This window comes from Stenella coeruleoalba (assembly GCF_951394435.1).
Source record: "Stenella coeruleoalba genome assembly, chromosome: 16".
Lineage (NCBI taxonomy): Eukaryota > Metazoa > Chordata > Mammalia > Artiodactyla > Delphinidae > Stenella > Stenella coeruleoalba.
In genome coordinates this window covers 23,435,272-23,458,396 of record NC_137162.1, presented here as the reverse complement: position 1 = coordinate 23,458,396, position 23,125 = coordinate 23,435,272, and the positions used below count along the sequence as shown (strand labels likewise).

The 23,125-nt window shown below is 38.7% G+C and overlaps 1 protein-coding gene across 13 annotated transcripts in view; it reads left to right on the top strand.

The window, feature by feature from the left end:
* LOC307175250 (uncharacterized protein) overlaps positions 1-23,125 on the top strand; it is a 579,209-nt gene that overhangs the window by 4,289 nt on the left and 551,795 nt on the right. For 11 of the 13 annotated variants that reach the window (XM_079900182.1, XM_079900180.1, XM_079900189.1 and 8 more), the window contains exon 2: positions 18,529-18,660. In XM_079900182.1, the coding sequence (XP_079756308.1) occupies positions 18,556-18,660 (105 nt within the window). In that variant the 5' untranslated portion in view covers positions 18,529-18,555. Of the gene's footprint in view, positions 1-16,442; positions 16,825-18,528; positions 18,661-23,125 lie in introns of those variants that run through there. The other 2 variants (XM_079900181.1, XM_079900183.1) reach the window with 2 other exon arrangements.

Genomic DNA, 23,125 nt, shown 5'->3' with positions numbered 1-23,125 from the left:
TGAGAAGTCTGTTATCATTTGCATCTTTGTTCTTTAGTACATATGTGTCATTTTTCTCTGGATCTGATTAAGATTATCTCTTCATTACTGGTTTAAAGCAAACAGATTATGATGTTCCCTGGTATAGTTCCCTGGTGTAGTTTTCTTCGTGTTTCTTTTGCTTGGAGTTCCTTAAACTTCTTGATTCTGTGAGTTTATATTTTCTATCACTTTTGGGAAAACTTTGGAATTAAATTTTCTTTTCTAATCATTTTCCGGTCTCCGTCTTGGATGTCAATTATACATTTTGGGGTGCTTGAAATTGCCCCACACTTTATTGATGTCCTGTCCATTTTTTTTTGTTTTTTTTTATGTGCGGTACGCGGGCCTCTCACTCTTGTGGCCTCTCCCGTTGCGGAGCACAGGCTCCTGACGTGCAGGCTCAGTGGCCATGGCTCACGGGCCCAGCCGCTCCGCGGCATGTGGGATCTTCCCAGACTGGGGCACAAACCCGTGTCCCCTGCATTGGCAGGCGGACTCTCAACCACTGCGCCACCAGGGAAGCCCTGTCCTGTCCATTTTTAAGTGTCTTTTTATTCTGTGTGGTTTATTTTGGATAGTTCCTATTGCTATGTATTCAAGTTCATTCATCTTTTCTTCTTCCGTGCTTCTCTTCTTTGCTTTTCACTTATTCCAATGTACTTGTCATTTCTGACATTGTATTTTCATCTGAAGAAGTTCAGTTTGGACATTTTGTTTTATATTCATGTATGTCCTTAACATGTTCACATGGTCCTTTACCTTCTTTTATATACAGTATATAGTTATGTAACTATTTTAATGTGCTTCTGCATTAATTTTATCCTATGTGTTATTTCTAGGTCAGTTGTGATTGGTATATTTTTCTCCTGTTTATGGCTTGTATTCTCCTGTGTCTTTTCATGCCTGGTAATTTTTTATGGATGGTATCATGAATTTTACATTGTTGGGTCCTGGCTATTTTTGCACTTATTCAAATATTTTTGAGGTTTATTCTGGAATGTAGTCAAGCTATTTGGAGAATGACTTATGAGGTTTGCTTTTAAGCTTTTTATAGTGGCATCACAGCAACCTATAGTCTTGAACGAATTATATCTTCATAGGGAGGGAGTGTTCTTCTGAGTATTCTACGTAATGCCCAATGTGTTTTGAGAATTTGATAATATGGCTGGTTGGAACACAAATTATTCCTCTCCCTTTGTGAGTGCTGTAGATTTCTTTGCCTGCTTTTTACTGAATGTACTTTCCCAAGCCTTGAGCAGTTGCTTCATATACATGCTCTGACTGGTACTCACCTGAAGACTTGAAAGTGGGAGGTGGGGGATCTGTATATCTCAGAATGTGGTTCTCTCTCTCTCTCTGCATTTCTCTCCTCCATGGTACTCTTTCTTATGATTAATCTTACTGTATTGGCCTCCTTGGAAAAGCAACATCAGTGCTGAACTCAAGGAGATCAACAGTCTTCACTGAGGTTCCTCTTTCCTGCACCTCAGCCTCGAAACACTCTCTAGGTGTAAGCTGAGGGGCAACTATAGGCCTTACCTCATTTGCTGTTCCTCTCCTGGGGATCCTGCACTGCCTGTTTTCCAGTACTTGAAAACCTTTGTCTAATTTGTTTTTTCCAGTTTTTATTATCTGGCTAAGGCAATTGGATAAATCCAGTTCCAGTTAACCTTATCTTGGCTAGAAACTAGAATTACAATTTATTCTTTTGAATACCTTGAATATTTCTTTGGCTGATGTCTAGTTATTTTGTATCTCTTGTTTTATTGTGAATAAGAACTCTTTTTTTCCATTATGCTCCCTGATTTGTTATTACTGGCATAAAGGAAAGACTATTCATTTTCATGTGTTACCTTTATATCTGGGTAGCTTACCAAAGTAAACTTTCATTATTCACAGAATTTCTCAAGTGAGCCTCTTAGATTTTCCAGGGTGATAGTTGATATTACTTGCAGAATACACATATTGTTACTTAATTTCCAACAATATTATCTCACCTTTTGTTTCATCGACAAGATTGTTATTGTTGAATAATAATAGTTTTGGGCAATTAAAATATTGTCCTTGATTTTAAAGTCCAATGATTTTAACATTTCACTGTTAAATGTGATGTTTGCTCTAGATTTAAGGAAGAAATTATTAAGTTCATAGTGGTTTTTTCTGTTCCTAGTTTACTAAAAATGGGTGAATTTCATCAAAAAAGATTTAATATTGTTTGGATTGTCTTGTGTTCCCTCTCCTTTAATCATTAGTGCTGTGAATTGTACTAATAGATTTGCTGATGGTAAAGCTATATTTACTTTCCTAGTAAAAAATCCTTATTAATCGTAATATGTCGCTTCTTTAAAGTACAGTTGGGCTCAATTTCATATTAGTTATCTAGAGTATTTGCGTATGTATTTATATGTCATGTTGGTTTCTAACCACACTTCTCAAACTGAAACCCCAGGACACACGTATTCTGTAGATTTCGTCTCATCGTAAGATACTTCCATATTGTGTTCTATTTTGATGATCTTCTAAAATTACACACATCTAAGCATAATCTTGAAAATGTGGGTCACCACCCTACAACTGAGGACTTCTATCAGGTCCAATGTCCTACTGTGCCTTTGTGCTTAAGACGGCATTCTCACCAAGGTTAGATCAGAAAATGACAAGGTGTACAGACAACAAGGGATAGAAAAAAGTGAGAATTGGGTCATTCTTAAAGAACACATTAATATGGGCATACCAAGCCCAGAAGCATTTAATCACGGCAGTTAATAATGTCTTAGAGTTGCATGTATATACATTGTGTGGCTCAGAAGTCCCCAGCACTTCCTATACAGCCTTGGGCCTAACTCTAGATTAAGTAAATCAGAATCCATAAAGTTGGGGCTTGGACATCAGTAACTTTTAAAAAAATCTTTACAAACGTTTCTAAAGTGCAGCCAGAAATGAGAAGCACAGACGTAGACTTTGCCTCAGTATATTAATTTGTAAAAATAAATGATGCTATAAATAAGTAATGAAGATTTTATCCACTCCTATTCCAGCAATAAAAGTAAAATAGCCATTTAATTCCTGCTTTCAAAGTACCACAATGCTCATTTATTTTCAAGTGAATTGGCATATCTGCAGAAAAGTTGTATGGTACCTGATTAAAATTGGTGTTTGAAGAGTGCAAGATTGCTCATTAGCAGGGCTTTTGAAAAATTGAGTTCTGATGATTTGTAACTAAACCTTGTCAACCAAACCTTGAACTTACTCGTAATTCTTTTAAAAAATATGTATATGACCAGGCATCCTCATTATCGGTTTTATTAAGCTTAGACACTTAAAAATAGAAAAATAGGCCTTTCCTCTATCAAATCCTTTACCACTTATTTCACTTAATGTGATGGTTGACATGGGGTGGCTAGAAATATATTCTATATTCTATCATTTTTTATAAGTATGCATCTAATTTGTGTGCATTTGTTTTAGGGTTCAAAGTACAGCTATAACTAATGTGGAATTTTAACCTACTTTTAGCTTGTACATATACAAGTAATAGGTAAATCAAAACATGGGTCTGCAAGACTTACTTTTCTTAAAAGAGATTCATATGTTACTATGTTCATATGTTTGTTTTCAGGCTTATTTTTGACTGAAATGCTTTATGAATTTTACTCAGTTACTATTGATATAATTTTAAATAATACAAAAATCAGGTCATCCTTATGGTGGGTGTTGCAGATCTCTAGTAAAACAAACCGGGCCTAGTTCCTTTTGATGGAGGGTGCTAAAATTATAACTATCTCTGTGATATCTCTACATATATCCATTCAGGTTTCTACTATTGCAATATATTCTCTAGATTTTCTAGACTATAAAGTATCATTCAGTATTTACTTATAATTTTTCAAATAGCTTATGTATCTGCAGTCATATTTTCTTTATTATTTATAATGTTATTATTTCATGTTCCCTTTCCCTTTTTTCTCTTTCAAACCGTTTTTGGGGGTTGGATCAGATGTCCCAGTTTTATTTTGAAATATATAATCCATATCACTAATTTTTGCTTTATTTTTAAATGATTTTTGTCTTTTAATGAACATTTTTGTAGGTACATGTTCTACTATACATGTCTACTGAACAAACAGAAAATGGTATTTATTTTCTATTGTTCTAAGCTAAGCTCTCTTATGATTAGATTTGTAGTGTCACTGAGTTAATTTTATGAGATTTACAATAGTTACCCTGATATCTGTATTTAAAGGAGAGGGAGGATGAAGGGGGTGGACACAGATGGAGATATAACATTATTACTGTTCAGGATTGCCTGGTTCAGAGATGTGGAAAGATAACCCACAGGAACATACAGCAATGTAAAACTGGAATAAAGCATTAGGAATAATAATGTGCTTATTCTATATTTGTCCAAGGGGGTCTTCTTAAATGCCAGATAAGTCTAAACCCCTTGGTGGAAAGTTGTATCAAAATGCCTTTAGACCAATCTCCACGATGCTAAGAGATTTATAAATAGGAATTAATTTTTTATTTGCCAGAATACACCACAATTGGAAGATTAGAATGATAAGAGTTTTGGAATACAGAAACAGAAAGTCAGATTGAAAAAAAATCACTGTAAGTTTCATAATTATAAAACATTTTGGAAATAATAGGTGTTATAGGTATATATATTTATACATATTTAAAGGAAATACCAGGGTTCAATATAATTTGAAAACCAAAATATCCATCTGTGTTTTTCTTCAACAAGTTAATTATTATGAAACGATTTACAAATCCTATGTGCCACATGAATACTAAGTGATTAAACTCAAAAGTGGAAGTAGAAATATTGTATTTATGGGGTTATATAACTTAGAATATTTATATGGCTGGAGAAGAAGAAATCAAAAGTGGCAAAATGATAATCAGTAGGAAGTTTCTAAATATTCCTTTGATCTGAAAACAGTAGAAAGTTTGGGTGCTGTATTTTTTAAAAATCATTTTGTTTGTTGGCTTCAAGTATCCTGGGAATTTAAGTAACATTTTTGTGCCCCCAGTGGTCCCACAAGAGAAACTGAAAAGCACAAATATATGATTACTCCTGAGGAGGCAAAAACTGATCCGGCTTATAATTATCTTCACAAATACTTGCACCTGCAAGTAATTCTCTACTAAATACTAAACTAGCATTGTTAATTGGATTGTTAATCACCGAGGGAGCAGAGGTCAGACTACCAGCAGGGTCATCCGTGTTTTTAATTGTTTCCCAGAGAGAAACCAGCAAGGATTCCTAGGAGTCCCTAACCTTAGTTTGAATAAATTGATCAGATTGGGTCCCTTTAGGCTAGGAAAGCCAACTCCTAAAATTATGCCTTGCATAAAATAGGCACATGGTGTATATTTACTAATGGATGAGTTCATCGATGCAGACAGTAGGAGAAGTCTAAGAGGATAGCCATTGAAAGGGCAGCAGAGAATACAAGGCAGAAATTTTACTCTCTACGTGTATCCCACAATTGAAGTTTGCTTAGAAAATAAGTTGAGATTTGACTTTAGAGTTATTTTCCACAAGAGTAAGCCAAAAATCCTGAGAGTCTGTGTCCAATTTTCCAACAACCTCTGTGTGCTTAAACTTATGTTTTTTAAAAATCATAGCAGAGCTTCATGGACCCTTCGTATGGTTCCTCCTCTTACAGATGAAGAAACTGTGGCCCAGAACTGGTAATTGGCCTAGGTCACATAGATGCTGGATCTAGCTGTGCTGTCCTTTCCACTGCACCTAGAAATACACTCTAGGTTGGAGTTTTCATATAGAGAAGATCAGTGACCCAATCTCAGCCTAAAATGTTAACGATTTTTATACAAGAAAAGCATAAACATTCAAGGCATAAAATGACCTTAAAATTGCCCAGTTAACCCTTCCCTTCCTTATTGCACAGATGAGGAAACCAAGGACTGGAGAAGAGTAGCAATTTCCTCATGGATATACAAGAATTTATGTGGATAATGATGCAATCATCAATGAAAAGTGAAATTATGATCCATTTAAACTCTTAACTAAGGCAGGGACATTTTATACATTTTAAATTATTGTTCCCATGGGTCAGCTATAGATTTAAAGGTTTTTACTTTTCTATTATGTAAAGACTTAATTATTCAGATCATGCTACCCTAAGAGACATGCAACAAATAATAGATTGCTGACCTATTCACTGAGGAAATAACTAAACGCATAAAATTGTTTCTCAACAGGTCTACAGCTTAAAATTGCCAGTAAGATAGCCTTAAAGAGCTGAATTTCCCATTTTTTATCAAAAGCATTAAACAGTGTATGCTTCAGACACATTTCTTCTTCTCTAGATATCAACAAGTTTTTCCTGAAACCTTGCAAATAACAATAGCAAAATTAGCTCATTGTACAATTTTGTCCATTTTTTCTGCAGCTTTATGTCAGTCTCCAGGAATCACTCTTTGACTCAGAGTCATCAACATCCATATTTTTTTCTCCACAATATCTTCTTTGTGCCATTAAATGTATTAATCAACAGTGCTCCATGATTGTCTTCCAGATTTTTCTGTGCTGCGAATACCTAATCAGTAAACTCTGGCACCGGTGCATTACTAGAAAGTGACAATGGAAGGTTTTTAGACAATAACCGTTTGTTGGAAAGCCAACAACAATATATTCCTTCCCAAAAGATCCTTAAACAGCTTGTTGACTGAAATGTCAAGGGGTCTAGTCACGTCATAAGGAATTACAACCAAGTTTGTCCGTGCCCAGGCAATGACAGCCACCACTCTGTGACCTTCCATAGCTTATAGAAAATAAAAGATTTCACCCTGAATCTTTAAGATGTTCAAATTTGAAACAGGAACAAATGACCATCTCTGAATTGAGGAAACACTGCATTATCTCAGACATCAAGCCATCCCCCTTCTATTCTCTATTAAGGAGAAAAATAAATACAATGAGAACAAAACACTCTCCTTTCCACCCCCCACCCCTTATACCCCTGGCTCTTGCTGACTCTGACATGTGCCCCCTGCATTTATTTCCCCCAATTCAGGGACGAGTTCTTTGTGTGATATTAAAGTGGCCCTACATTAGACTTTTCATTTGAATCCAATTTGATGAGCTGCATCAAGACTTTTACTCCAAATTTGCAGTCATCTCAAGGTCAGCGCAGTTCCTAAAGAAGCCCCCTCTCCTGTTAACAGTGTAAATTTCCGCCAACAGTGTAAAGTTCCGCCATCCGCAGTTCACCAGAGCTGAGGTCCTAAGCAAGTCTAGTGAAATTGGCGTGATGTTTTAAACTTGCATGCTCACCAGGCAATATCCTCCCCATCCCCTTACCCCCGGAAAATTACAGAATGGTCCTTCAAACCCAAGGTTACTCTTTGCAGTAATCCAAATGCATTCTCATTTAGCCCTTGGAATGGCAGTTCTAGAATCCCGCAGACTCTTGCAGATAAGCTGTTGATTGGCTACAGCAGGTTCCCTGAGCTGCGGTTGGAACAGGGTAAGTGGTGAGAGGACAGATATTTACTGGCTGTGTGCACACTGTCTGTGCTTTGCACATGGGACATAGGCAGACAAGATATGTATGTCCTGTTCTAACTATATGTATTCCAAAAAGTGTCTCTCCTCTCTGCCTTCCTGGTTCATTCATTTGGAAACTTTTCTGGCATTCTGCAGACTCTATTTTACTCTTTTCATTTCCAGAATATGGGGGACGTGATTAGACAACATGATTCTGTGTAAATAGTAGGTACTTCGTACATATTTTTTTCCATTGAATCATTGAGTAATATACTGATAAATTATTCCATCATCCTTCAATCAGTGGAACATGCCTGTTGAATCTTCACTAGTTAAAGTGGCTTTCCAGGAAATCGATCCTAAGCACAACACTCATATACATTTAGAATAAAAAACAAATGAACACGGGTGAAGGAGCCTGGGACTTAAAAAGGGACATGCTTTTGGGGGAATGAATTTTATTCATCCTCATGGATGTTTTTGTTCTCTGTCCCATAGAAATGCTTACAGCTTTGGCAAACTGGCCACAATTCCTCCCTGTGTGGCTACCGTGCCGTTTTGAAGGTCTGTACAACTTTAATTCCCAAATTTATTCCTCCCTGTGGCTTGCTCTTTTGAAAAGTACCATGCACCTCCCCGACCACTGTTCTTCCATGACCCTCTACGTACACTACAGACTTACCTGCATGTCTCAGTTCTCCACTTTGACTCTTTAGTCATTTTCAGATAGAGGTCTCTTCTCTACTCACCATCTCCAACCCCCTAGCAATACGCAAAGTGCTTCAGATTGAAAAGGTTTAGAAGGCACCTTCCTGTCCTCAAATAACTGAAAAGATAGAGAGTTAAGTATAAAACATATCATAAAGCACAACAGAGTAAGCAAGTTTATGCCAAGTTGTAATTTCTCAGTTGGCACTACTGAGCTCTAGGTATTACCAAGAGATGTTCTATTTTAAAAAGTTTAATGGTTAAATGTATTTTGGAAATACTACATTATTATATTTCACTTTTTCACATTCATGGTGTACATTAGTGTATTAAAAGACCTAAGAAACTTTCTTATAATACCTAATTAACTTGTGTTAATGTTGCCACAGGTTATCTGACTTCAGGGTCTTTTTATACGTATAACAATTGGTAATATTTGAGAGAACAGTCCTATAAGAGAGCTTTCCAGAAATACTGTGTGCCATGTATATCTTGTACTTTTCCCAGAGTGATCAAAATCTAGGGTGCCTCTTTTTCATAATAGGTTGCCCCCTTCTGTTTCCTTGCTGCAAACTACCTTTCCAGGCTCATCTCGAACTCCACCCTTCTCTTCTTCTGTGCTGCAATTCGCTCTCATCCCTGCACATCTCCATCTTGTCTATCCTGCTCCGGGACTCAGGAGGCTCATCTCCACAGAGGATCCCAGCTGAGCTTCCCACTGTGTTTGGCCAATGGGAGACAGCAGAGAAATATCAGAGTCAGAGTACTGGAGGCTGGGGTCATTATTCCCTGAGCCGTCTGTCTTTGCCAGGCTGTGCTGGCAATGGGATCATTTCTCTATGAAAGGCCAAAACTCCTGTCAGGTGGCCTTCCTCTACAGCTATACATTTCTCTAGGTTTTGTTCGCCTTGCCTCTTCCTGTCTTAACTGCTTCCTACTATTGCTGCCACGGCGTGTTCCACAATTTCATGTAACCCTTCCAAATACATTGCAAAAGTCCCCATTAGACTCTCTTTAGTCATTCTTTTTAGCCTGTTAAAAGAAACAATAGGCCCCAAATGAAGACACTTGTGCTGAGCTCCACATCAGCAAACCAATACTTAATACCTAACCTAATTGCAAATTTCAACTTCTACCAGGAATGTAGTCTTACCCAGTCAGTGTGGAATTTCCTGGTCAGCAGTATTGAGGTAACCTACCTGACACACCCCTTCCACTCCCCAAAGAAAGATGAAGTAATCTCCTTATTCCTTGTCTCTACCCCCTTCTGTCTATAAAAGCCTTTGATTTTGCATAACTCCTTAGAGATCGTTTCAGTTTGCTGGATTGGATCCTGCCCGATTCTTGATATCGTTGAATAAAGTCAATTAAATCTTAAGTTTCCTTGGTTGAATTTTGCTTTTGAACAAGCCTATCATTTGTTTCCTGCTAGGACCATGCCAGTTGACTCCATACCTTACCATCCCAGTGACCACACAAATTTTCGCTTCTTTCTTCATGCTGGTCTCTGAGGCTGGAATGCCATTTCATTTCTTTTCTAACCATAGACATCCTCATAATCATTCCAGGCCCATTCTGACTGCTGCTTTTTCCTTTCAATTTTTCCTGCTTTTTTTTTTTTTTTTAACATCTTTATTGGAGTATAATTGCTTTACAATGGTGTGTTAGTTTCTGCTTTATAACAAAGTGAATCAGTTATACATATACATATGTCCCCATATCTCTTCCCTCTTGCATCTCCCTCCCTCCCACCCTCCCTATCCCACCCTCTAGGTGGTTACAAAGAACCAACCTGATCTCCCTGTGCTATGCAGCTCCTTCCCACTAGCTATCTACCTTATATTTGGTAGTGTATATATGTCCATGCCTCTCTCTCGCTTTGTCACAACTTACCCTTCCCCCTCCCCATATCCTCAATCCATTCTCTAGTAGGTCTGTGTCTTTATTCCTGTCTTACCCCTAGGTTCTTCATGATATTTTTTTTCCTTAAATTCCATATATATGTGTTAGCATACGGTATTTGTCTTTCTCTTTCTGACTTCACTCTGTATGACAGACTCTAGGTCTATCCACCTCATTACAAATAACTCAATTTCGTTTCTTTTTATGGCTGAGTAATATTCCATTGTATATATGTGCCACATCTTCTTTATCCATTCATCTGTTGATGGACACTTAGGTTGTTTCCATCTCCAGGCTATTGTAAATAGAGCTGCAATGAACATTTTGGTACATGACTCTTTTTGAATTATGGTTTTCTCAGGTTATATGCTCAGTAGTGGGATTGCTGGGTCATATGGTAGTTCTATTTGTAGTTTTTTAAGGAACCTCCATACTGTTCTCCAGAGTGGCTGTACCAATTTACATTCCCACCAACAGTGCAAGAGGGTTCCCTTTTCTCTACACCCTCCGCAGCATTTATTGTTTCTGGATTTTTTGATGATGGCCATTCTGACTGGTGTGAGATGATATCTCATTGTAGTTTTGATTTGCATTTCTCTAATGATTAATGATGTTCAGCATTCTTTCATGTGTTTGTTGGCAGACTGTATATCTTTGGAGAAATGTCTATTTAGGTCTTCTGTCCAAGTTAGATTGGGTTGTTTGTTTTTTTGTTATTGAGTTGCATGAGCTGCTTATAAATTTTGGAGATTAATCCTTTGTCAGTTGCTTCATTTGCAAATATTTTCTCCCATTCTGAGGGTTGTCTTTTGGTCTTGTTTATGGTTCCCTTTGCTGTGCAAAAGCTTTGAAGTTTCATTAGGTCCCATTTGTTTATTTTTGTTTTTATTTCCATTTCTCTAGGAGGTGGGTCGCAAAGTATCTTGCTGTGATTTATGTCATAGAGTGTTCTGCCTATGTTTTCCTCTAAGAGTTTGATAGTTTCTGGCCTTACATTTAGGTCTTTAATCCATTTTGAGCTTATTTTTGTGTATGGTGTTAAGGAGTGATCTAATCTCATACTTTTACATGTACATGTCCAGTTTTCCCATCACCACTTATTGAAGAGGCTTTCCATTCTCCACTGTACATTCCTGCCTCCTTTATCAAAGATAAGGTGACCATACGTGTGTGGGTTTATCTCTGGGCTTTCTGTCCAGTTCCATTGATCTATCTTTCTGTTTTTGTGCCAGTACCATACTGTCTTGATTACTGTAGCTTTGTAGTATAGTCTGAAGTCAGGGAGCCTGATTCCTCCAGCTCCTTTTTTCGTTCTCAAGATTGCTTTGGCTATTCGGGCTCTTTTGTGTTTCCATACAAATTGTGACATTTTTTGTTCTAGTTCTGTGAAAAATGCCAGTGGTAGTTTGATAGGGATTGCATTGAATCTATAGATTGCTTTGGGTAGTAGAGTCATTTTCATAATGTTGTTTCTTCCAATCCAAGAACATGGTATATCTCTCCATATATTTGTATCATCTTTAATTTCTTTCATCAGTGTCTTATAGTTTTCTGCATACAGGTCTTTTGTCTCCTTAGGTAGGTTTATTCCTAGATATTTTATTCTTTTTGTTGCAATGGTAAATGGGAGTGTTTTCTTGATTTCACTTTCAGATTTTTCATCATTAGCTTATAGGAATGCCAGAGATTTCTGTGCGTTAATTTTGTATCCTGCTACTTTACCAAATTCATTGATTAGCTCTAGGAGTTTTCTGGTAGCATCTTTAGGATTCTCTATGTATATAGTATCATGTCATCTGCAAACAGTGACAGCTTTACTTCTTCTTTTCCAATTTGGATTCCTTTTATTTCCTTTTCTTCTCTGATTGCTGTGGCTAAAACTTCCAAAACTATGTTGAATAAGAGTGGTGAGAGTGGGCAACCTTGTCTTTTTCCTGATCTTAGTGGAAATGGTTTCAGTTTTTCAACATTGAGGATGATGTGGCTGTGGGTTTGTCATGTATGGCCTTTATTATGTTGAGGAAAGTTCCCTCTATGCCTCCTTTCTGCAGGGTTTTTATCATAAATGGGTGTTGAATTTTGTTGAGAGCTTTCTCTGCATCTATTGAGATGATCATATGGTTTTTCTCCTTCAATTTGTTAATATGGTGTATCACGTTGATTGATTTGCGTATATTGAAGAATCCTTGCATTCCTGGAATTAACCCCACTTGATCATGATGTATGATCCGTTTAATGTGCTGTTGGATTCTGTTTGCTAGTATTTTGTTTAGGATTTTTGCATCTATGTTCATCAGTAATATTGGCCTGTAGTTTTCTTTCTTTGTGACATCCTTGTCTGGTTTTGGTATCAGGGTGATGGTGGCCTTGTAGAATGAGTTTGGGAGTGTTCCTCCCTCTGCTATATTCTGGAAGAGTTTGAGAGGGATAGGTGTTAGCTCTTCTCTGAATGTTTGATAGAATTCGCCTGTGAAGCCATCTGGGCCTGCGCTTTTGTTTGTTGGAAGATTTTTAATCACAGTTTCAATTTCAGTGCTTGTGATTTGTCTGTTCATATTTTCTATTTCTTCCTGATTCAGTCTTGGCAGGTTGTACATTTCTAAGAATTTGTCCATTTCTTCCAGGTTGTCCATTTTATTGGCATAGAGTTGCTTGTAGTAATCTCTCACGATCTTTTGTATTTCTGCAGTGTCAGTTGTTACTTCTCCTTTTTCATTTCTAATTGTATTATTTTGAGTCTTCTCCCTTTTTTTCTTGATGAGTCTGGCTAATGGTTTATCAATTTGGTTTATCTTCTCAAAGAACCAGCTTTTAGTTTTATTGATCTTTGCTATCGTTTCCTTCATTTCTTTTTCATTTATTTCTGATCTGATTTTTATGATTTCTTTCCTTCTGCTAACTTTGGGGTTTTTTTGTTCTTCTTTCTGTAATTGCTTTAGGTGTAAGGTTAGGTTGTTTATTTGAGACGTTTCCTGTTTCTTAAGGTACGATTGTATTGCTATAAACTTCCCTCTTAGAAGTGCTTTTGATGCATCCCACAGGTTTTGGGTCGTCGTGTCTCCACTGTCATTTGTTTCTAGGTATTTTTTTATTCTTTGATTTCTTCAGTGATCACTTTGTTATTAAGTAGTGTACTGTTTAGCTTCCATGTGTTTGTACTTTTTACAGATGTTTTCCTGTAATTGACATCTAGTCTCATGGCGTTGTGGTCAGAAAAGATACTTGATACAATTTCAATTTTCTTAAATTTACCAAGGCTTGATTTGTGACCCAAGATATGATCTATCCTGGAGAATGTTCCATGAGCACTTCAGAAGAATGTGTATTCTGTTGTTTTTGGATGGAATGTCCTATAAATATCAATTAAGTCCATCTTGTTTCATGTATCATTTAGAGCTTGTGTTTCGTTATTTATTTTCATTTTGGATGATCTGTCCATTGGGGTGTTAAAGTCCCCTAGTATGAATGGGTTACTGTCGATTTCCCCTTTTATGGCTGTTAGTATTTGCCTTATGGCAAATACTACATTGGGTGCATAAATATTTACAATTGTTATATCTTTTTCTTAGATTGATCCCTTGATCATTATGTAGTGTCCTTCTTTGTCTCTTCGAATAGTTTTTATTTTAAAGTCTATTTTGTCTGATATGAGTACTGCTACTCCAGCTTTCTTTTGGTTTCCATTTGCATGAAATATCTTTTTCCACCCCCTTACTTTCAGTCTGTATGTGTCTCTAGATTTGAAGTGGGTCTCTTTTAGACAGCAAATACATGGGTCTTGTTTTTGTATCCATTCAGCCAATCTGTGTCTTTTGGTGGGAACATTTAGTCCATTTACATTTAAGGTAATTATCAATATGTATGTTCCTATTTCCATTTTCTTAATTGTTTTGGGTTCATTATTGTAGGTCTTTTCCTTCTCTTGTGTTTCTTTCCTAGCGAAGTTCCTTTAGCATTTGTTGTAAAGGAACTCTCTGAGTTTTTGCTTGTCTGTAAAGGTTTCAATTTCTCCATCAAATCGGAATGAGATCCTTGCTGGGTAGAGTAATCTTGGTTGCAGGTTTTTCTCCTTCATCACTTAAAATATGTCCTGCCAGTCCCTTCTGGCTTGCAGAGTTTCTACTGAAAGATCAGCTGTTAACCTTATGGGGATTCCCTTGTGTGTTATTTGTTGTTTTTCCCTTCCTGCTTTTACTATGTTTTCTTTGTATTTAATTTTTGACAGTTTGATTAATATGTGTTTTGGAGCGTTTCTCCTTGGATTTATCCTGTGTGGGACTCTCTGTGCTTCCTGGACTTGATTAACTATTTCCTTTCCCATATTAGGGAAGTTTTCAACTATAATCTCTTCAAATATTTTCTCAGTCCCTTTCTTTTTCTCTTCTTCTTCTGGAACCCCTATAATTCGAATGTTCGTGCGTTTAATGTTGTCCCAGAGGTCTCTGAGACTGTCCTCAGTTCTTTTCATTCTTTTTTCTTTATTCTGCTCTGTAGGAGTTATTTCCACTATTTTATCTTCCAGGTCATTTATCCGTTCTTCTGCCTCAGTTATTCTGCTATTGATCCCATCTAGAGTATTTTTAATGTCATTTATTGTGTTGTTCATCGTTGTTTGTTTCATCTTTAGTTCTTCTAGATCCTTGTTAAATGTTTCTTGCATTTTGTCTATTCTATTTCCAAGATTCTGGATCATCTTTACTATCATTATTCTGAATTCTTTTTCAGGTAGACTGCCTATTTGCTCTTCATATGTTAGGTCTGGTGGGTTTTTATCTTGCTCCTTCATCTGCTGTGTGTTTTTCTGTCTTCTCATTTTGCTTATCTTACTGTGTTTGGGCTCTCCTTTTTGCAGGCTGCAGGTTCGTTGTTCCCGTTGTTTTTGGTGTCTGTCCCCAGTAGTAAGTTTGGTTCACTGGGTTATGTAGGCTTCCTGGTGGAGGGGACTAGTGCCTGTGTTCTGGTGGATGAGGCTGGATCTTGTCTTTCTGGTGGGCAGGTCCACATCTGGTGGTGTGTTTTGGGGTGTCTGTGGACTTTTTATGATTTTAGGCAGCCTTTCTGCTAATGGGTGGGGTTGTGTTCCTGTCTTGCTAGTTGTTTGGCAACGGATATCCAGCACTGTAGGTTGCTGGTCGTTGAGTGAAGCTGGGTGCTGGTGTTGAGATGGAGATCTCTGGGAGATTTTCCCTGTTTGATATTATGTGGAGCTGGGAGGTGTCTTGTGGACCAGTGTCCTGAAGTTGGCTCTCCCACCTCAGAGGCACAGCACTGACCCCTGGCTGCAGCACCAAGAGCCTTTCATCCACTTGGCTCAGAATAAAAGGGAGATAAAGTAGAAAGAAAGAATTAGTAGAAGTAGAAAGAAAGAAAGAAAGGAGGGAGGGAGGGAGGAAGGAAGGAAGGAAGAAAGGAAGGAGGGAAGGAAAAAAAGAAGATAAACTGAAATAAAATAATGTAAGATAAAATATAATAAAGTTATTAAAATAAAAAGTAATTTTTAAGAGAAAAAAGAAAAAAATTAAAAAACAAAAATGGATGGATAGAACCCTAGGACAAATGGTGGAAGCAAAGCTATACAGAGAAAATCTCACACAGAAGCATAAAAAGAGGGAAAGGGGAAAAAATCATAAATCTTGCTCTCAAAGTCCACCTCCTCAATTTGGGATGATTAATTGTCTAAAGGAGGGAAGGAGGGAAAGAAAGAAAGAAAGAAAAAAGGTAAAATAAAATAAAGTTATCAAACCAAAATATTATTATTAAGAAAAAAAATTTAAAAAAAACAAGAATAAAAAAAAAACGGACGGATAGAACCTAGGACAAATGGTGGAAGCAAAGCTATACAGACAAAATCTCACACAGAAGCATACACATACACACTCACAAAAAGAGGAAAAGGGGAAAAAGTCATAAATCTTGCTCTCAAGGTCCACTTCCTCAATTTGGGATGACTCGTTGTCTATTCAGGTATTCCACAGTTGCAGGTACATCAAGTTGATTGTGGAGCCTTAATCCGCTGCTCCTGAGGCTGCTGGGAGAGGTTTCCCTTTCTCTTCTTTGTTCTCACAGCTCCCGGGGCTCAGCTTTGCATTTGGCCCCGCCTCTGCGTGTACGTCACTGGAGGGCGTCTGTTCTTCCCTCAGACAGGACAGGGTTAAAGGAGCTGCTGATTCGGGGCCTCTGGCTCACTCAGTCTGGGGGGGAGGGAGGGGCATGGAGTGCGGGGCGGGCCTGTGGAGGCAGAGGCCGGCGCGCCCTGCGTTCTTCCGGTGGACTGGATCCTGGGACCGCGGCAGTGGCGGGCTGCACAGGCTCCCCGGGAGGGGAGGTGTGGATAGTGAGCTGTGCTCGCACACAGGCTTCTTGGTGGCGGCAGCAGCAGCCTTAGCGTCTTATGCCCGTCTCTGGGGTCCGCGCTTTTAGCCGCGGCTCGCGCCCATCTCTGGAGCTCCGTTAAGCAGCGCTCTTAATCCCCTCTCCTCGCGCACCAGGAAACAAAGAGGGAAGAAAAAGTCTCTTGCCTCTTCGGCAGGTCCAGACTTTTCCGCGGACTCCCTCCCGGCTAGCCGTGGCGCACTAACCCCTGCAGGCTGTGTTCACGCCGCCAACCCCAGTCCTCTCCCTGTGCTCCAACCGAAGCCCAAGCCTCAGCTCCCAGCCCCCGCCCGCCCCGTCAGGTGAGCAGACAAGCTTCTCGGCCTGGTGAGTGCCGGTCGGCACCGATCCTCTGTGCGGGAATCTCTTCGCTTTGCCTTCCTCACCCCTGTTGCTGTGCTCTCCTCGGCGGCTCCGAAGCTTTCCCGCTCCGCCTCCCGCAGTCTCCGCTCGTGAAGCGGCTTCCTAGTGAGTGCAAACCTTTCCTCGTTCACAGCTCCCTCCCACTGGTGCAGGTCCCGGCCCTATCCTTTTGTCTCTGTTTATTCTTTTTTCTTTTGCCCTAACCAGGTACGTGGGGACTTTCTTGCCTTTTGGGAGGTCTGAGGTCTTCTGCCAGCGTTCAGTAGGTGTTCTGTAGGAGTTGTTCCCCGTGTACATGTATTTCTGGTGTATCTGTGGGGAGGAAGGTGATCTCCGTGTCTTACTCTTCCACCATCTTCCCCAGCAATTTTTTCCTGCTTTTGAAAATCAGAACTACGCCTTGTTCCAGGTTCCCACTTAGACTAAGCAGATTGTTCCCGTACTGTGTCCCACTGGCTGCCTCCTCAGCATTTCTATATGGCTTTGTTGAATTGAATTGGAGGGGGGACACTGCATAGAGCTGATAGAAGGAAATAAAAGGTTAGGTCTAATTCTTAGGTTTTCACAGCTTTCTCTACTCCCAACCATGTGGGTTCACTTTCTTCGTAAAGTGATGACAACAGAAGTAAAAAGCCAAATTGCCCCTTAAGCACTTGAGAGAAGCAAATGTGACTCCTGTCGACAACAGTTATTATAGCAAGATGACTGCATGTCAGCAAGAGATGAGTCTCTGAAGCTATCAACATCCCACTGTATAAATACAGTGTACTTTGGAGAGCCATTCCTCCATCATTCCCTAGTGGTCATTTTCAGTCCAGATTATGATGTTGGATATATTCTGCTCCTTTCTTCTCCGTCTAGGTTATAGGTTATGACATAGGATAGGACTAGCCAGTTAGGTTAATCACAGTGGGCACAGTGATGGTTCAGGAATGGTCATTTGACTCAAATGGGACTATAAGAATCCTATCCAACGTCAGTGAACACTGAACTCCAAGCTGCAAAAGCCACTTTCTGTTATAAAGGCATAAGAATTTGTTTTTCCTCTGGATAAAGCTAATTAGCTAACATAGATGGTCACCTCAATTACCAGGAAAATTCAGGGTGAACTGTGTGGACAGATGGTGCTATCAAGTCCTCTGACCTGAGGATTAGTTACTGTTTACCTTGAAAACATGTATGTAATGGGTTGTATCTACTGCTTGACTTTATAAAAGGGGCAGCTTTCTTTCTGTCTTTGTGATCTCTTAGTAGGTTGCCTGTGATGTGTATCACTCTGGTTTAATACCCATTCAGTAATAAAACTGTATTCTTTCTCTACTAAAAAAAAAAAAAAAGAAACCTATCCAAGACATTGCCAAAACTATTGGGAGAAACATTCTCTTGCTCCAGGATTTGTAAACTATAAGGCTGATATTCTTCACTTTAGTTAGGAGAGGATAGGTTTATGTCATGATAACAAAAATCCCCCAAATCACTGGATAAACATATCAAAGATTTATTTCTGTATTTATCTTGCACACCAAGTCCACTGTAGTTGCAAGCAGCTCTCCATGTGTTGACTCAAGTATCCAGTTGGATTAAACATTCCATCTAGGAGCGGCACCATCCAGGACTTATGGCCTCTTTTGTCAATGTTGCAGGTAGAACAACGCTGGGAAGGTTTGAACATGAGCTTCCATTGGGTCAGCCTGGTAGTGATACATATCACCTCCTCTTTCAGCACACCGTCCAGAAATAGTGACAGAACCTGCCTGGCTGGAAGAAGAATGTCGGTGAGTCTTACCACCTCTGCCAGCGCTTCTGACTTTTTGTAACCATCCCATATCTATGTAGAGACAGAGAGACAAGGAAGCCAAGCATCACCTAGTGAAGTCCAGAGTTGTAGATTAAAATTTCTGGTGAAAACAGTTGAAGCTGGGACCCAGCTAGGTTGAAGTCTGGTCATACTCTGGCTCTCACACAGCATCCAAATAGGCAAAAGCCATGCTTATGTATTTGTGTGTGTGCATTTGTGTCCTATACACACTAAGCATAGAACATTGACATGTACCCTATGGCAGAAAGGCCATGAAAAAAAGGAAAAGAAAAGAATGAGAAACACAGTTTAAAAAATTGTCATGGAATTCATGCTGCTGCTGTAGAAACTTATCTACTTGTAGCTTTCTGTTCTCTGCCACGTGGGTGAATGAACAAGGCAGGCAACAGGAAAAGTAGACCTTTATAGTTAATTAGAAACTAGGAAAGCAAAGCCAGACTTACCCTTTACTTAAACTTACAAATCTTCTAGGGAGACAATTTGGCTGTGGTTCATTGAGATGCACGATAAACCGTCAAAAGGAATTTTATCAATAAGCTGCTTTCTAGCTTTGAAACCAACTTATAGAGTGAGTCTATGTAGAGTCAGTTGTGAAAGGAGTTTCTAGTCTGTAAACTCTAATGATAACAACGATTGGCATTTACTGAGTACCTACTATATTCCAGGCACTGTGCTTTACTTAAATCATATCTGTAAACATTTATAATAACCCAATGAGTTTGATAATGTTATTATACAAATCAGAATATGGAGGCATAAAGAGGTTATATAATTTGTAGAAGACTGATGAGAAATTCTGACTTTGCTAATAAAAATTAAGAATTTATAAGTAAAACTAAATTATACCTAAGTATTTATATTTCAGAAGTCTCATTTAATGTTTATCATGTGTTATGCAGGGCACCTGAAAAGATACTTTTGAAAAAGACTATGCTTGAGTTTTTAAATGAGGAGTTCTAATTTTTTGAAATAAGAAAGGCAATGAGTGGAAACTGCTCATTTCTTCCCCAGATCCAACCTAGTGCTGAAGTCTCGTAATATATCCTAATAGTGAGCAAAATACCAAAATAGGAAATAAGTAATTCTGCCTGCTGAACCCTGCAAACCTAAGAGACAATGCTAAGGCGTCACCAGTATTAAGCTCACACGGATAGAATTTCCTTGGCCTGAGGTTAAACATAAGGTCTTTTGTGTTTAATAGCCTGACTTTGAAATCTGGCCTGCCCATCGATTAGCTACAAGATCTTTGGCAAATTAGTTAACAATTTAAACCTCAGTTTTCTCACCTGTAAGATAGAAATGATAATAATACTAGTAGTATCTCTCCTTTGGGCTTATCATAATAATGAGATAAAAATGATCTATGTGAAAAGACTTATCAACCCGCCTGGTATACTGTAGGAGTTTACAAAATATGGATTATTCTCGTCATGCATGTCATCACCATCATTGTCATCATCAGAATTGTCATTATTAGCCATAACCTTTTTCAGTTAAGCACACTGACGTAACTAACTTGGGTCAATGATCATCTTTTTGATGATGATCTTTAACCTCTGGACGTTGCCTGAATTTGAATTCATTTTGTTGTCGGCTTTGCGTTATGTGTTGCTTTTTTTCCTTCGATTTTATAATTAGGAACTGAAAAAACAGTGATTCAAAGTTAAGACACTTACGCTGATAGGATGTAATTGCAACTGAACAGGTAGGAGTTAGTGCTTTTTGAGATGCCAGGACAGGATGATTGGAACATGTGGTTCAGAGTTTGGACAGTGCTGTTGTGTTGAGTAAAGCAACAAAAAATACAAAAAATGTGAGGGGCAAAAGTTTGTGTTATTTTCTGTAAACAGAAAGGCATTTAATATTGTTTACAGGTATGCTTGAAATTTCAACTTTATTCAACTGCAAATGTACTTACTTGTTTGGAGTAAAGAAGTCGGTAGGCAATTAAACACAGGAAGGAAACAAAAAGTAAAACGTGGGCATGATAAAGGAGACCAAACAGCAGTGAATTTCCAGGCATAAAACTCACCTAGATACCAATAAGTTATTTCTCTGGAGATATTCTGTGCTGAGAAGTTGTAACAGCATCCTTCCCTTCATCTATTCGTGAGGTCAAATTAGGTTTCTTCTACCATTTCCCTTTCTTCCTTCCCTCTTTCCCTCCATCACTGAGCAGGAACCAATGACAGTGCTGGGGACACATATATGAATATGAATGATACAGGTCCTCTTTGCCTGTTCGTCATGAATAATCATATAGTGAAGAACACAAAGTCGGCAATTACAATTTCAATGAACCTCTCATGGGACAAGGCAGTGAGCACATTGGAGAGTTACCATATCCAAACTTGGATGTATGGGTTAGGTTTTCTAGAGGAAGCAACTTCTGCGCCAAAACTTACAGAATGAGAAATTAGTTATGTTGTGTGTGAAAGTGAGGAAAAGGAGATTTTTAAAGAAGAGCACATAGTGTGTATGGAAACAGGAGATCCTAGATGTATGCTGGGGTCTTGACATCATCGTTATGGCGAGAGCATGGAGGTTGGTGGGAGATAGATCAAGGTTAGAGAGGTAGGGCAAGCATTGATAGGTCTTAAGTGTTGCTGTCACGATCACACTTAAATTCTAGGAAGATCACCTTAGTTATAGTATGGAAAATGCATTTGGAGGATGCGGAGCAAGTTTAGCAATAGCAGGAAATAAAGAAACTTTTGTAGTAATTCAAGTAAGTGATATGGTGGCCCAAACAAGGACAATAGTAATAGGGAAAAGAAATGTGTCTGGAGTCAAGAAATGATAAGACTGTAAAATCAATGGAACTTAAGTGTTTTTTTGGTGGGGGGAGGGGTCATTTTTGATTAAGAAGAATAAGACTTTAAGGATGCAGTCCAGATTACCGGCTTGAGGAAACGGGTGAACCTATTCATGGAGACCAGGAACCCTGGAGGAGGCGTACATTCATGAAGAAAAAAGTAGAACTTTGAGGATCTCTCATAAGGATGAGATAGAGGAGGTCACAAAAGAGACTGAGAAGGAACCGCCAAAGAGGCAGGAGCTAAAGCAGAAGAACATATTGTCACAGCTTCCAGGAAAGAGGGTATTTGAGGAAAGAGGATTCTGTGTGGGTGCGCACATTGGGAGTGAGGGTTATAAGACATTTGCTTGTTGAGGAGCAAACAGAAGATGAGCGAGCAGAGTGAATGAGTACAGATGTCCCTTTTCTCTCTAAGTGGTATGTAACAAACAAGAGGCGCCTACCGCAGGGCTGTAGTCAGAGTCGGGGGTCTGTTCTTGCCAACGCGACTCAGTTAGGGAGAGAAACTAAACACTCTTGGAAGGAAAGGTAAATGGGGATTGTGCAAACCTAGGATCAAAGTTCCTATTATTAATAACGAATACCTATGTACCCAATGAGTGAGAGAGAGAGAAAGAGGAAGGGAGGAGGGAGAACAAGGCAAGACTGAGAAGCACAGTTATGAATTTCCATGAAAATATTCTTCTCAGCCACGTGACTGACTGCTCTGCTGACACAGTGGCATGTTTTTCCCAGTGGGAAAATAATGTCGCCTGATCTGTGGCTTCAGGAGCTCAGCATCAGGATTGGCTGAAACCACTTGGACGGTTAAGGAAAGCCAGACAAAGATGCTCCAGAGAAGTCTGTTCTTGTTTCAAAAGCATACAATTGACTAATAATAACAATAGAAATAATAATACTCCTATTCCTATTAATAAATTTTAATGATAATATTTATTAAGGGCATTACTGTAGTCAGACCCTGTGCTAAGGGTTTTACTTGCATTAGTACTTAATGCTTACCACTGCGCAACAAAGTAGTTATTATTATTAGCCTAGTTTTAGAGATGAGAGGATGAGAAACTGAGATATTAGCGAACTTGCCTGAGCCCACACGCCTGTTATGCAGTAAAATGAGGACTTGAATCCAGTCCATTCTGCCTTTTCATTTTGACATACTGGTGGGAGAAACTTGATTATTATAATGGGAGGGGGGAAGAGGGGGGTGGGGCAAAATGGGAGATTAGGACGGACATATATGTGTGGACTACCATGTGTGAAATAGATAGCTAGCGAACCTTCTATAAAGCATAGGAAGCTCAACTCAGTGCTCTGTGATGACCTAGATGGGTGGGATGGGGGTGGTGGTGGGAGGGAGGTCCAAGAGGGAGGGGATATATTTATACATATAGTTGATGCACTTCATTGTACAGCAGAAGCTAACACAACATTGTAAAGCAATTATACTCCAATAATAAAAAAAGAGCACTATGAGACAACTCAAACTTATATAACAAGTATTATGCTAAATGCTTTATTGTCATCATTGCTTTTATTTATTTATTATTTTTTTATTTTTTTTGTCTTGGTGAGGGCCATCTTTCTTTTTTTTTTAACATTTTTA